Consider the following 13,442-nt stretch of genomic DNA (forward strand, 5'->3'; position numbering starts at 1 on the left):
ATGGGAAATGGAACAGCTGGGACTCAAACCAATACCAATATGGGATGCCGGCACTCCAGGCAGTGGCTTTACCTGCTACGCCACAACACCAGTCCCTCTTACCACTTTCTTTTAATTTTTTTTTTATTTTTGACAGGCAGAGTGGACAGTGAGAGAGAGAGAGAGACAGAGAGAAAGGTCTTCCTTTGCCGTTGGTTCACCCTCCAATGGCCGCTGCGGCCGGTGCGCTGCAGCCGGCGCACCGCGCTGATCCGATGGCAGGAGCCAGGTACTTATCCTGGTCTCCCATGGGGTGCAGGGCCCAAGCACTTGGGCCATCCTCCATTGCCTTCCCGGGCCACAGCAGAGAGCTGGCCTGGAAGAGGGGCAACCAGGACAGAATCCGGCGCCCCGACCAGGACTAGAACCTGGTGTGCCGGCGCCGCAAGGTGGAGGATTAGTCTAGCGAGCCACGGCGCCAGCTTCTTTTAAATTTTTTAAAAATTTATTTGACATGTAGAGTTAGACAGAGAGAGAGAGAGACAGAGAGAAAGGTCTTCCTTCCGTTGGTTCACCCCCCAAATGGCACTACGGCCAGTTCTGTGCCGACCTGAAGCCAGGACACAGGTGCTTCCTCCTGGTCTCCCATGGGGTGCAGGGCCCAAGCACTTGGGCCGTCCTCCACTGCACTCCCAGGCCACAGCAGAGAGCTGGACTGGAAGAGGAGCAGCTGGGACTAGAACCCGGCGCCCATATGGCCATATTAGCCAAGTGAGCCGCGGTGCTGGTCCCTCCTCTTACCACTTTTTTTTTTTTTTTAAAGATTTATTTATTTAGTTGAAAGTCAGAGTTACACAGAGAGAGAGAGAAAGAGAGGTCCTCCGTCCGCTGGTTCACTCCCCAATTGGCCGCAATGGCCGGAGCTGGGCCGATCTGAAGCCAGAAGCCAGAAGCTTCTTCCAGGTCTCCCACGCGGGTAGGGGCCCAAGCACTTGGGCCATCTTCTACTGCATTCCCAGGCCACAGCAGAGGGCTGGACTGGAAGAGGAACAGCCGGGACTCGAATAGGCGCCCATATGGGATGCCGGCCCTTCAGGCCAGGGTGTTGTTAACCCGCTGCGCCACAGCACCACCCCCTCTTACCACTTTCAAAATTGATTTCGCCCCCTTCTCTCTTCGTACCATTTATCTTTGGAAGCCAGGTCACTTTCCCCACATTCTAGGCTTAGGGAATTTATCGAGGCGTTGTTTAACCCACTCTCTCTCTCAGTTCCTGTGAACTCACAGCTCTGGTGGCTTCGTGAAGTTCAAGGTGTTTGCCGTCATTGTTTTGGCAAGAACACAGAGGTGATACTGCACGCAGTGGTGTCACCACATGCCATGTCTGCTTACCCTATTTTTGGTGATGTTAAGATGGATTGGTGGGGCCGGCGCTGTGGCATAGTGGGTAAAGCTGCTGCCTGCAGAGCTGGCATCCCATATGGGCGCCTGTTCGAGTCCTGGCTGCTCCACTTCCAATCCAGCTCTCTGCTGTGGCCTGGGAAAGCAGTAGAAGATGACCCAAATCATTGGGCCCCTGCACCTGCATGGGAGACCAAGAAGAGGCTCCTGGCTCCTGGCTTCGAATTGGCACAGCTCTAGCCATTTTGGCCAATTGGGGAGTGAACCAGCAGATGGAAGACCTCTCTGCCTCTCCTCTCTCTCTGTGTAACTCTGCCTTTCAAATAAATAAATAAAATAAATCTTTTAAAAAATGTATTTATTCATTTATTTGAGAGATCACTAGACAGAAGAGAAAAAGAGCTCCTATCTGCTGGTTTACTCCCTAAATGCCCACACCAGCCAGGGGTGGACCGGGCCAAAGCCAAGGGCTGGCTACTCCATCCAGGTCTCCCATGTTGTTGTCAGGGGCTCAGGCACGTAAGCCATCACCTGCTGCCTCCAGGGTCCGCCTTAGCAGGAAGCTGGAGTGAGGAGCTGGAGCTGGGGGGTTGAATGAAGCCAGGTGCTGCAGTGTGGGTCGTGGGTGTCCTAGCACAGCAAGCACATGCGGCGGTTCTGGGCTCTGCGGCCTGTGTTTCCCATCCGTGATGTCAATTAGAACCAATCGTGTAGAGTGAGCACCATGGGACTCCTTTTTTTTTTTTTTAAGATTTATTTATTTATTTGAAACTCAAAGTTACAGAGAGAAGGAGAGGCAGAGAGAGAGAGAGAGAGAGAGAGAGAAAGAGAGAGAGAGAGAGGTCTTCCATCCGCTGGTTCACTCCCCAATTGGCCGCAACGGCTGGAGTTGAGCCGATCCGAAGCCAGGAGCCAGGAGCTTCTTCCGGGTCTCCCACGCAGGTGCAGGGGCCCAAGGACTTGAACCATCTTCCACTGCTTCCCCAGGCCACAGCAGAGAGCTGGGTGGAAGTGGAGCAGCTGGGACTGGAACCGGCACCCATACAGGATGCTGATGTCATAGCACCAGCCCTTCCCCGTCAAACAGCTTAAACCGCTGTGCCACCAACACCATCCCCAAGAAGTGTTTGACTGTATGTAAATAAAGTTGATTTTTCAAAGGAAATGAACGGGGCTAGCGCTGTGGGTAATGGGCACAGCGAGGACTTCACCCCAACATGTCTGGCCAGCTTAGCCTGAGGATCTGACTCCTTGGAAGGACCTGTGGTCTGGTCTCCCTCCAGGGTGGGGACAGGACAAAGCAAGGAGTCCAAACTCCATCCGGGTCTTCCATGTGGCTGGCAGGAACCCAAGCCCTTAGGCTACCAGCCACTGCCTCCCAGGTGCCTTCGCAGGAAGCTGGGTGGGAAGCAGAGGTGAGACCTAACCCCCAAGCCCTCTATGGGATGCAGGTGTCCCAGAACCGGCTGCACCCCAGCGGCCACCCCTACTGAGAACTTTTCCAGTGGCAAGTGCCAGAAGTCCAGCTCAGACTCACTGCCTTAAAGCGAGAAAAGAATGCATGATGTTGTTCAAAAGAGTTGATGGAAGATGCGGATTATTAAAAATAGTGTGCACGTATCTTCCCTGCGTGGGCATCTGTGTGAGCCTGTTCTGACTGGCTTATCCCACCTGGTGCTGAGACAGCCACTGTGGGCGCCGCGCTGGCCTCCCAGCCGCCTTCCAGGCCCAGTGGTCAGGGAGGTGACTGTGCGATGCCGGAGCAGCAGCAGGAAGGCCAGCTCACGGGAGGCACAGGGAGCCCGGCACCTCCCCGTCTGTGGACACCTGCTTCGCACGGCTTCCCTGCTCTGGCCTCACATCTGCCCCGGGCAGCAGCTCCACGCCGGCCCACCTCTTTCATATATATATATATATATATATATATATATATATATATATATATATAAAGATTTATGTATTTATTTATTTATTTGAAAGTCAGAGTTACATAGAGAGAGAAGAAGAGGCAGAGGGGCAGAGGGGGAGAGAGAGAGAGAGAGAGAGAGAGAGAGAGAGAGAGAGGTCTTCCACCCATTGGTTCACTTTCCAATTGGCTGCAACTGCCAGAGCTGCGCCAAACTGAAGCCAGGAGCCAGGAGCCTTTTCCGGGTCTCCCACATGGGTGCAGGGACCCAAGGACTTGGGCCATCTTCCACTGCTTTCCCAGGCCACAGCAGAGAGCTGGATCAGAAGTGGAGCAGCCAGGACTCGAACCAGTGTCCATATGGGATGCCGGCACTGCAGGTGGTGGCTCTACTCACTACGCCACAGCGCTGGCCCTTAGCTATTCTATTCTATTCTATTCTTTGAGAGGCAGGGAGAGAAAGAGTGTATTCCCAGTGTTCCCATCTGCTGGCTCATTCCCCAAATGCCCACAAGAGCCAGGGGCTGGGAACTCCACCCGGATCTCCCACGTGGTGGCCAGGACTCCAGTAGTTGAGCCATCACTCCTCCCAAGGTGTGCATGAGCAGGAAGCTGGGGTCAGGGGCAGGGCCAGGACTCAAACCCAGGCCCAGGCCCCCTGATAGGGGATGCAGGTGTCCCAAGTGGTATCTTAACCCTGGTGCCTAACACCTCTCCCCCAGCCATCATTCCTGTTCCCTCAGGTGGAGACTGAACCTCACTGACCCTGCTCCATCCTGGCCCTTTCTGGCCCACTGTGGCTCAGTAGCAGGCCAATCCAACATCTTTTTTTTTTTTTTAAAGATTTATTTATGGGGTCAGTGCTTTGGCGTAATGGGTAAAGCCCCTCTCCCCCTGCAATGCCGGCATCTCATATGTGCACCGGTTCAAGTCCTGGCTGCTCCACTTCCTCTCTAACTCCGCCTTTCTTATTTATTTCTTAAGATTTATTTATTTACTTACTTACTTACTTGAAAGGCATAGTTACAGATAGAGAGAGGGAGAGATGGAGAGAAAGGTCTTATCCACTAGTTCACTCCCCAAATGGCCACAGTGGCTGGAGCTCTGGCAATCCAAAGCCAGGAGCCAGGAGCTTTTTCCAGGTCTCCCACGTGGGTGCAGGGGCCCAAGCACTTGGGCCATCTTCTTCTGCTTTCCCAGGCCATAGCAGAGAGCTGGATTGGAAGTGGAGCAGCTGGGACTCGAACCGGCGCCCATGTGGGATGTCTGTACTGCCGACAGCGGCTTCACCCACTACACCGCAGCACCAGCCTCCCCACACCCCCCCTTTTTTAAACAATGGCATCATCTGTTGAACCCATCCACATCCACTGCCTCCATGGAACCTCGCAACTTTTTGCAGGGAGCAGGAACAAATCTTATTTATCCCCCATTGACAGATGAGGAAACCGAGATTCAGAGAGGGCTGGCCTCTTGCCCAAGATCACACAGCCAGTCAGCGGGGGAGGTGGGACTTCCGCCAGCCCCTCGCAGCTCCGGAACTTCCTCACTCCGCGGGCTCTGGCCTTATGAGGCCCCGGGCCTGGGCGCTGGCTTAGCCTTTGGAGGTCACCATAAAGCTGACACTTGTCTTCAGAAGTCATGCTTAAAGCTTTGCTCGGGTCATTTTTGGTAACCATCCCCATAACCCTATGAGGCAGGGGCTCCTGTTAGGGAGGGAGAAACAGAGAGGTCAAGGGACCTGCCCAGGTCACTCAGCAGGTGCGCTGGCCTGGAGTCTCTGGAGTAGAACCCTCTCTGGGTTGCCGCCGCCAGGAAGCCCCACTAAATCCAATGACAGGAATGAACTCTCCCCGCGGGAGTTTGGCCTGGAGCTGCTGCCTCTGCTTCTAGCCGGCTGCCAGCGCTCCAGGGGCCCGCGGATGACCCCTTCCAGCAGAATCCCCCACCCCCCTGCCCGGGTAGCTCCCGCCACGCCCAGTGTTTCTGCGGAGCGGGGGTGAGGGGGCAGGGATGCTCCGCGGGAAGACACGAGACCCCCCGCCCCAGCCCGTTCGTCCGTATAGGAGCTGCGCCAAGGACCCAGGGCCCGGGGCCGCGCCAGGCTGTCCGCGCTCCGCTCCGTCCCGTCGGGGCCACAGCCGGGCTGCGGGGCGCGCGCGGCTCTCGAAGGGCGGCCCTCGTCGGGGCCAGGGCCGGGGTGGGCCGGAGCGGGGAAGGCGGCGCGGGGCGTGTGCGCACCTGCGCCGTGCGGGTTCGGTCCCGGCGACCCGGCAGCCGCCGGCGCCCGGCCGGGTGCCCGCAGGCAGGGCGGAGCGCGCGGCGGCCGCGGAGCAGGGCAGGGCCGGCCCCTCCGCGAGCTCCGCCCAAAGGGGCGCTGCCACCCGAGGAGGCGGCGCACGGCTGCTTCTCATTCATTGTCTGACAAGAGCATCCTCCGCCGCCAGCCTCGGCTCCTGCGGCTCCTTCCTCCTCCTCCTCCTCTTCTTCCTCTCCCTCCTCCGTCCGGGGGTCCGCTCACCTCTCGCAGCAGGTAAGGCCGGGCTCCGGGGGGAGCGGGCCGGGCTGGCCGCGGGGACCCAGAGTCACTGCCCCGGGCCACCTGTGGGGCAGGCGAGAGCGTGGGCGCCGCGGGCTGTCAGGCGGCCTGGCCCTGCGGGGGGACGGGGCCCTGGGCGCTCTGGGCAGGTGCGGGTGAGGGAGCTCCGCGGCCAGCATGGAGGTGGGGGGGGGCGCAGCAGGAGCGGGGGTCCGGGCAGATGCGGCGCCCGAGTCTCTGCGGGTGGGGGTGGGGGGCAGGGTGGGGTGAGCCGAGCAGCTGCCCTGAGCCTGACGACAGGAAGGGGTTGCGAGCAAAACAAGACAAGACCAAGTTCCCCTTTCCGTGGTTTCCGGGCCTGGTACCTGCGGTGGGGGAGGAGGCAGGGTGGGTTGATGGTTTCCTGTCCCCCACCTCTGATGTGGGGCTCCCTCTCCCCAGACCCCGGCTGCCCACCTGTCCTACAGGCTGGGTCCCCATCACACAAGCGCCTCACCTCCTTTCTGGCCAAGCAGGTCCACAGGCTTCTTTGGGGGTGCCTGGGGGGCAGGGGGGGTTCGAGCCGGAAGCAGGAAGAGGCCAGACCCCAAGCAGGCTAGTATGGGCATGGCTAGGGAGGTGGGCACGTGCCCTTGCAAGGTGGCACACGAGGGAGCCCTGGGCACCAGGATCTGCCCAGGGCTTCGCTTGCCCCCCTGCCCCCCTCGCTGGACCTCAGGGAAGTGGCGTCCGCCTCTCCCTCCCTGTGTGCAGTTCCGATGGGGGTGCATATGGCACTCATGGGCACCTGCTTTTTTTCTGAGCGGAGGCGGGAAGAGGAGGTGTGGGGAGGAGATACTGGGACCCAAGCCATCGCCTGATTCTGGCGCCCAGAGACCTACGGGGGAAGCCATCATGCTGCCGCGTTCCCTCCTGGGCAGGCCCACGCTCCACTTCCCGAGTGTCCAGCTGGGTGGTGGCAGGCCAGCCCTGCCCCTGCCCCACAGGCGTGTGGGCGTGAGGGCCGTGGGCTCTGATGCTGCAGTGAGAGAGACCCCCTCACCCCCACCCCATGGCCTGGGCCAATGCCCCCACACCGGAGCCATTCCGGAGGAAGGCCCCACAGCTTTCCGTCAGTCAGCAAACTGGGGGAGCCCTGGGGGCTGCCACCCCCAGCCCTGCTGAGGCTGCGGGTGCAGGATGGAGAGGGTGGTTTGAGTGGCTGTGGTGGGAGCAGCAGGTGGCTCGCTGGTCAGGCAGGAGCGAGGAGGGGCGGGGGAAGGCCCACATGGGGGGTGATGCTGGGACCCTAAAATCCAGACTGGGTATCCCCAGGGGAGACAGGCTCTCGGCCCCTGTGCCCGCAGAATGAGCCGGCAGGTGGTCCGCTCCAGCAAGTTCCGCCACGTGTTTGGACAGCCGGCCAAGGCCGACCAGTGCTATGAGGACGTGCGTGTCTCCCAGACCACCTGGGACAGTGGCTTCTGTGCCGTCAACCCCAAGTTCCTGGCCCTGATCTGTGAGGCCAGCGGGGGCGGGGCCTTCCTGGTGCTGCCCCTCTGCAAGGTGAGCCCCCTGGGGGGCCTGGGACCGTGGCTCCCCTACCTCGGGGCGCCTCTGTGGGTTGGACGAGGTGACTGTCACCAAGCCTTCCCAGGCTGTGGTGGTGCCCCCTGTGGAGCTGAGCTGGGCCAGAGGAGCTCCTGGGGCGGGGACAGGACAGTGCAGGGAGGGCTGCGGGCCCAGCGCCGGGGCTCCCAGGCCTCACTCAGCCTGGGGGGCTCTTTCTCCCCTTGGAAGCTCAGGGAGGGTGGGCTGGGGGCCGGGGGGGCCCAGCAGTGTTCTCAGGGCTGAGCCAGCTCTACCCCCAGCTCAGCTGTTGCCAGCGGCCCGTGGCCTTGTTGTGTTGACTGCCACCCCCCACCCCCCGGCACAGTCCTGTGCTCTTTGGAGGGCAAGACAGGAAGGGAGGGGGGCCCTAAATTGTTACCTTAAAAGGGCCGATGGCAGCCAAGAGGAGAGGAAGTGGTTGTCGGGGTGAGCTGGGCCCGCGCCCCGCACGGCTCCCCCCACAGGAAGCCCTGCTGAGGCAGCAGGCCCCGGAAGAGGCCATTTCCCAACCTCTGCTCCAGCCTGGGGCCTCTTTCCCTTTGCCAGTTCCCACCCCTGCAGCCCCCCCCCCCCAAATTGCCACCCCTTCCCCGGCAAGCCCCAGCCCTACTGGGGTTCAGGGCCCCGGCTGGGAGTGTTCATGCAAGCCTCCCACAGGGAAGCTGGGGTGGGGGTGGGGACCCTCAGGGCACAGACAAGACAGGGAGATGGGCAGAGCTGGGCCAGGCTGTCCCGGGCTGTGCCGCGTGTGTCCAGCCTTCCTGGAGTTTGCCCAGGAGCCCCTGGGAAGGGGGCAACGAGCTGGGCCCACTGTGGGGGGGAGAGGGCAGGCACCACAGACCCCTGCTGGGCTTCTCTGAGGGGTGGAGGGGCGGGGCGGGGCTTCCAGGGCAAAGGCACCTGTCCAAGGCCCCGCCCGCCCTGTAGACTGGACGTGTGGACAAGAACGCGCCCACGGTCTGCGGCCACACTGCCCCTGTGCTGGACATCGCCTGGTGCCCACATAATGACAACGTCATCGCCAGCGGCTCTGAGGACTGCACCGTCATGGTGAGCGCCGCTGGGTACGCGCCCGAGGGGGCTGCAGGGTGGGATCCGATATTCGGAGCCCCGAGGACTCACCGGCCCCTTCTCGGCAGGTGTGGGAGATCCCTGATGGGGGCCTGACGCTGCCCCTGCGGGAGCCCGTGGTCACCCTGGAGGGCCACACCAAGCGTGTGGGCATCGTGGCCTGGCACCCCACGGCTCAGAACGTGCTGCTCAGCGCAGGTGCGTGGGGGGGGGCGGGGGAGCGTCCCCGCGTGCCTGAGGGCGGGGCCTCAGGCGTCTGACACTCAGGGATCACGCAGGTTGTGACAACGTGATCCTGGTGTGGGATGTGGGCACGGGGGCGGCCGTGCTGACGCTGGGCTCGGATGTGCACCCGGACACCGTCTACAGCGTCGACTGGAGCCGCGACGGCGCCCTCATCTGCACCTCGTGCCGCGACAAGCGCCTGCGCATCATCGAGCCCCGCAAAGGCACTGTCGTGGTGGTGAGCGGCTGGGAAGGCCGGCCCCCGCCCCCGAGGCCTTTACCCCTCCTTCCCGCCGTGCACCGAGCTCCCGGCTGCAGCCCCAACCTCCTCCCTTGCCCCTAGGAGAAGGACCGGCCCCACGAAGGCACCCGGCCCGTGCACGCCGTGTTCGTGTCTGACGGCAAGATCCTGACCACAGGCTTCAGCCGCATGAGCGAGCGGCAGGTGGCGCTGTGGGACACGGTGCGTGCTGAGCTGGGGAGCAGAGGGGCCCCGGGGCCTGAGGCTGGAAGTTAGGTCCCTGCCCTGCCGCGTGCCGTGGCTGGATGGTCAGGGTCCTCAGGTGGGGGTTTCTGGCAGCTGGGCCGGCGGCGGCGGCTGTGTGTGTGCGTGTGCGTGCGTGTGACCATTCACCCACACCTCCCCATCTGCAGAAGCACCTGGAGGAGCCGCTGTCCCTGCAGGAACTGGACACCAGCAGCGGCGTCCTGCTGCCCTTCTTTGACCCCGACACCAACATCGTCTACCTCTGTGGCAAGGTGGCCCCCTGCCAGGGGCGGGGACAGGGCGGCGGGTAGGAGGAGCTGGTGCTGACCCTGCCCCGCCCCCCCGCAGGGTGACAGCTCTATCCGCTACTTCGAGATCACGTCTGAGGCCCCGTTCCTGCACTACCTCTCCATGTTCAGCTCCAAGGAGTCCCAGCGCGGCATGGGCTACATGCCCAAGCGGGGCCTGGAGGTGAACAAGTGTGAGATCGCCAGGTGACTGCCCCCAGGCCCTGCTGAGCCCCACGGCCCCGCCCGCCCGCCCGCCCAGGCTGTGTGCATGGCTCACCCTCCTGCCTCCACAGGTTCTACAAGCTGCACGAGCGCAAGTGTGAGCCCATTGCCATGACGGTGCCTAGGAAGGTGAGGCTGCACGCCCTCCCTCAGGCTGCCCCCCGCGGGGAGCTGCCGCCTGAGCCCTGTCTTAACCAAGCCTTGATCTCGCCCGCAGTCGGACCTGTTCCAGGAGGACCTGTACCCACCCACGGCGGGGCCCGACCCCGCCCTCACCGCTGAGGAGTGGCTGGCGGGTCGGGATGCCGGGCCCCTCCTCATCTCTCTCAAGGATGGCTACGTGCCCCCAAAGAGCCGGGAGCTGTGTGTCAACCGGGGCCTGAGTGTCTCGCGCAGGAAGGCCACGTCGGAGACCAGCTCTGTGAGCGGCAGATGGGGCTGGGCGGGGCAGGGCCAGAGGCCCAGGGGGAGGACCCCGGGTCGGGGATCATTGGGGGCCACGCACGGGTGAGGGTTCCGGGCATACAGGCCTGCAGCTCCCGGCTGGACAAAAGGGCCCAGCGAGCACCGGCGGGGGGGGGGGCGGGAGCCCAGGGAGGCGCCGGGCCTGACTGCGGTGCTGGGGCCCCCAGGACGTGATATCCCGGCTGGAGGAGGAGCTGAGGAAGCTGCAGACGGTGGTGCAGGAGCTACAGAAGCGCGTGGACAGGCTGGAAGACACAGTCCAGGCCAAGTAGAGCCCACGGGGCCGTCAGCCGGGGCCAGGCGCTCACGCCCCACCCCCACCCCACCCCCGCTGCCCACTCTGCAGTGGATGAGAAAAAAAAATAATAAAATGGCTTTATTTTCTGGTACGGTTCAGATTCCGCTGACGGCCCTGCCGCTGAACTTCCCCTCTGATGAGACCCTTGGCCCCGACGCCTATGTGGGCTGGCGGGTTTGGAGCCATGACAGGCCCCAGCTTGGGGGGGCTCAAAAACCCGAAATCGACTCCCAAATCCGCCTCTTGCAGTGAATGAAACCCTTGTGCATGCCACAGCCACACGGCGGCTTGTGGGGAAGCACACGGGGGCTTGTTGAAGGGCAGGTCCTGGGTGCAGCGGGGTCCCGCCCAGGCCTGGCCTCTGGGACGGGGACTTGGCAGTGGGTTCCGATGCCACAGGCAGAGGCTTTACCTGCTGCACCACAGCACTGGCCTGTGTCTTTTTTTTTTTTTTTTTAAGATTTATTTATTTTGAAGGTAGAAATAGAAGGAGAAAGAGACAGATATCTTCCATCCGCTGGTTCACTCCCCAAATGGCCACAATGGCCAGGGCTAGGCCAGACCGAAGCCAAGAACATCATCCGGGTCTCCCATGTGGGTGGCAGGGGTGCAAGCACTTGGGCCATCTTCCGCTACTTTCCCAGGTGCATCAGCAGGGAGCTGGCTCGGAGGTGGAGCAGCCGGGACTTGAAACGGCGCCCATATGGGATGCCGGCACTGCAGACAGGGGCTTAAGCCGCTGCGCTCCAGCACTGTCCTGCTCTGCACCAGCGACCCCTGAGCCGGGAGGGTGTCTTGGCCATAGCAGGGCTTGGTTCCCGGTGTCCCCTACCACGCAGGGGCCACTAAAAGCCTCATCCCCAGCCCCCTCCTCTTTGGTCATGGAATACTCCCGGGGTGGAAAACGGCACAGCACCAGGCAGCCCCTGCCTGCCCACCCGGGCCTCGCCCTCAGTGCAAGCCCGTGACACTCAAGTGAGTAGCGTCTCTGCAGGACACAGGGGGGCGGGGGCGCCACCACAGCTCTGAAAGCTCGGGGGACCCAGTCAGGGCTCTGGGCCTCTCCTGCACCTTCTGGGGTCCTTGGGAGTAGATCCAGCCCCTGGTTCTCCTGGCCCAGGGGGGCTACAGAAAGCTCAGGAAGTGACCCCTGTGTCACTGAACCCAATGGGTCAGTCACCACCATGGTGCCCACCTTTCCCCACCCCTCCTGTCTCTGATGGCCTTGGAAACACCGGGCACCAGCTTGCAATTCTGCACTTCCACAGAGCCCTGGTCCCAACCAGGCGACCTGCTCCGACCCTCTTGGGTCTTAGGGGCTCTGCAGAGCGCTACCAACCCCAACACCCTGGGGCTAAGGCTGACACAGGGGGCTAGTGCTGTGGTAGAGGGCAAAGCTGCTCCCTGCAGCGCCGGCATCCCGTACGGCTGCTCCACTTCCCATCCAGCTCCCTGCTGATGCACCTGGGAAAGCAGCGGAAGATGGCCCAAGTGCTTGGGCCCCTGCACCCACGTGGGAGACCTGGAAGAAACTGCTGGCTCCTGGCTTCAGCCTGGCCCAGCCTTGGCCATTACAGCCATTTGGAGAGTGAACCAGGGAATGGAATCTCTCTCTCTCTCTGTAATCCTGACTTATGAAACTGACACAGAGGCATCACCTGTTCCAGCTGCGACTCAGGTCAGCCTTATTTTCTTGCTCTAATCCTCTCTCTCGCCCCTACCCACACCCCCATTCCTGAACACGCCTGGTGTCTCCAGGGACAGCGGTGGCCACATCAACCCGGGGCTGTTGGGTTCCTGGACTTCTCACGGTGGCCCAGAAAACACCTGCATTCTGGGTGCGGGAGGGGCCCCCGCCTGGGTACCACATCCTGAGGTCCACTGTGTGGGACTCCACCTTGAGCCCCTGGTGCTGGGGTGACGCTGGGCAGAGGGAGAGGTTTGGTTTATCCTGAAGCCCTGAGCACTTTGGCATTTGTGCATGTTGCTGGTTGGTAGGGGGCGCTGCGGGGGTCTGGTGGGTAAGGGCAGTATCGATCCCTAGGGGTCTACAGAGAATTGCAGGGAAGGTAAAACCACCCACAGTGGCCAGGCCCTAGACCCTCCCCCACACACCACACGGACACGGAAGCCAGCCCTGATCCATAATTTAATAGCTGTGCAGGTCCTGGTCCCTCATTTCGGCTGCTCCCGGGCCCACTGCTCTGGGGTCAGAGTTTTCTGCTCAAACGCGTGGATGTGCGGGAGCTCTTCCGCTAGGCACTCGTTCACCAGCCTGGGGCGAGAGACGCGGTTAGGAAACGCTGCCTGGAAGCTGGCCCCGAAGCCAGGGTGACCCCGGGATCCCAGTCCCAAGCACGCGAGGGCCCTGGCGGGCAGAGCTGCAGCCGAGACGCTGCAACCGGAGCCAGAGTCGGGATGCTCGGGGTCCCGGGCCCCGCCGCGGCCGTAGGGGAGTTAGGACGGGAGGGATGCGGGGACGGCCAGCAGCTGAGCCCGCGCTGGAAAGGTGCCCCCGGGGTCTCACCGGTGTCTCTGAAGCAATGGCTTCCCCTCGAACTTGGTAGACACCACCAGGACTCGGAAGCTGGTGGCGCAACGGTTCAGAGTCGTGTCCTCCACCTCCTACCGGGCAGAAGAACGTGGCTGGTGCCGAACCCGCCCCACTCCCCCGCCCCGATGCCTCTTCCCCGCCACCGGGTGGACTCAGGTGTCTCGACTCACCACGTGCTCCGCCTCCAGGTCGCGCTGTAGCTTCTCTCGGAGGTAGTGGGAGCTCAGCTCCATTGCCGCAGCCCAGAGCGGGCGACAGCCCAGCGGGGACGGAACCCCACCTCCTAGCAGCCACCAGGCCTTCCGCCTTTACTGCAGCCACTTCCGCTGAGGCATCTACTTCCGCCCTTACGAAGCCTCCTTGAAGGCGGGACTTCCGCCCTTCCTAAGGCGTCCGTGAAGGCGGGACTTCCACC

General features: G+C 62.2%; 2 protein-coding genes and 1 long non-coding RNA gene across 5 annotated transcripts; 1 reads left to right on the forward strand and 2 right to left on the reverse strand.

The window, feature by feature from the left end:
- Nucleotides 1–4,679: 4,679 nt before the first annotated feature.
- Nucleotides 4,680–5,652, reverse strand: LOC149120520 (uncharacterized). Its single transcript, XR_016225898.1, has 2 exons — nucleotides 5,528–5,652; nucleotides 4,680–4,992 (listed from the first exon to the last, which is right to left on the reverse strand). It is a non-coding gene; the product is annotated as an uncharacterized LOC149120520 (long non-coding RNA).
- A 46-nt stretch (nucleotides 5,653–5,698) lies between these two features.
- Nucleotides 5,699–10,564, forward strand: CORO1A (coronin 1A). Of its 3 annotated transcripts, none has more exons than XM_051847592.3 (11): nucleotides 5,699–5,819; nucleotides 7,140–7,370; nucleotides 8,343–8,465; nucleotides 8,555–8,684; nucleotides 8,765–8,949; nucleotides 9,055–9,174; nucleotides 9,366–9,470; nucleotides 9,547–9,692; nucleotides 9,782–9,839; nucleotides 9,928–10,131; nucleotides 10,343–10,564. In XM_051847592.3, the coding sequence occupies exons 2-11, from the start codon at nucleotides 7,173–7,175 to the stop codon at nucleotides 10,445–10,447; spliced, it is 1,374 nt and encodes a 457-aa protein (XP_051703552.1). In that variant the 5' UTR covers nucleotides 5,699–5,819; nucleotides 7,140–7,172; the 3' UTR covers nucleotides 10,448–10,564. The 3 variants fall into 3 exon arrangements, with proteins under 3 accessions (XP_051703552.1, XP_051703553.1, XP_089177322.1); XM_051847593.3 differs by having other exon boundaries at nucleotides 7,172–7,370; XM_089321196.1 differs by lacking the exon at nucleotides 5,699–5,819 and adding an exon at nucleotides 6,180–6,340.
- Nucleotides 10,565–12,609: 2,045 nt separating this feature from the next.
- Nucleotides 12,610–13,311, reverse strand: BOLA2B (bolA family member 2B). The gene is made up of 3 exons (XM_017342561.4): nucleotides 13,198–13,311; nucleotides 13,001–13,098; nucleotides 12,610–12,748 (listed from the first exon to the last, which is right to left on the reverse strand). Exons 1-3 carry the CDS (start codon nucleotides 13,258–13,260, stop codon nucleotides 12,649–12,651), a joined length of 261 nt encoding a protein of 86 aa, XP_017198050.1. The 5' UTR covers nucleotides 13,261–13,311; the 3' UTR covers nucleotides 12,610–12,648.
- Between the last annotated feature and the right edge of the window lie 131 nt (nucleotides 13,312–13,442).

This window comes from Oryctolagus cuniculus, chromosome 19 (assembly GCF_051225735.1).
Source record: "Oryctolagus cuniculus isolate XC-2025 breed Fujian yellow rabbit chromosome 19, ASM5122573v1, whole genome shotgun sequence".
Lineage (NCBI taxonomy): Eukaryota > Metazoa > Chordata > Mammalia > Lagomorpha > Leporidae > Oryctolagus > Oryctolagus cuniculus.

Bases quoted from the DNA above. Each gene is read 5' to 3' on its own strand.
- CORO1A (XM_089321196.1), top strand. From the start codon at position 6,221: ATGGTTTCCTGTCCCCCACCTCTGATGTGGGGCTCCCTCTCCCCAGAC. The intron at 9,693-9,781 runs GTGACTGCCCCC...CTGCCTCCACAG, and splicing joins AACAAGTGTGAGATCGCCAG to GTTCTACAAGCTGCACGAGC. The intron at 10,132-10,342 runs GTGAGCGGCAGA...TGGGGCCCCCAG, and splicing joins CCACGTCGGAGACCAGCTCT to GACGTGATATCCCGGCTGGA.
- BOLA2B (XM_017342561.4), bottom strand. From the start codon at position 13,260: ATGGAGCTGAGCTCCCACTACCTCCGAGAGAAGCTACAGCGCGACCTG. The intron at 13,099-13,197 runs GTGAGTCGAGAC...TCTGCCCGGTAG, and splicing joins ACCTGGAGGCGGAGCACGTG to GAGGTGGAGGACACGACTCT. The intron at 12,749-13,000 runs GTGAGACCCCGG...CTCTCGCCCCAG, and splicing joins CCATTGCTTCAGAGACACCG to GCTGGTGAACGAGTGCCTAG.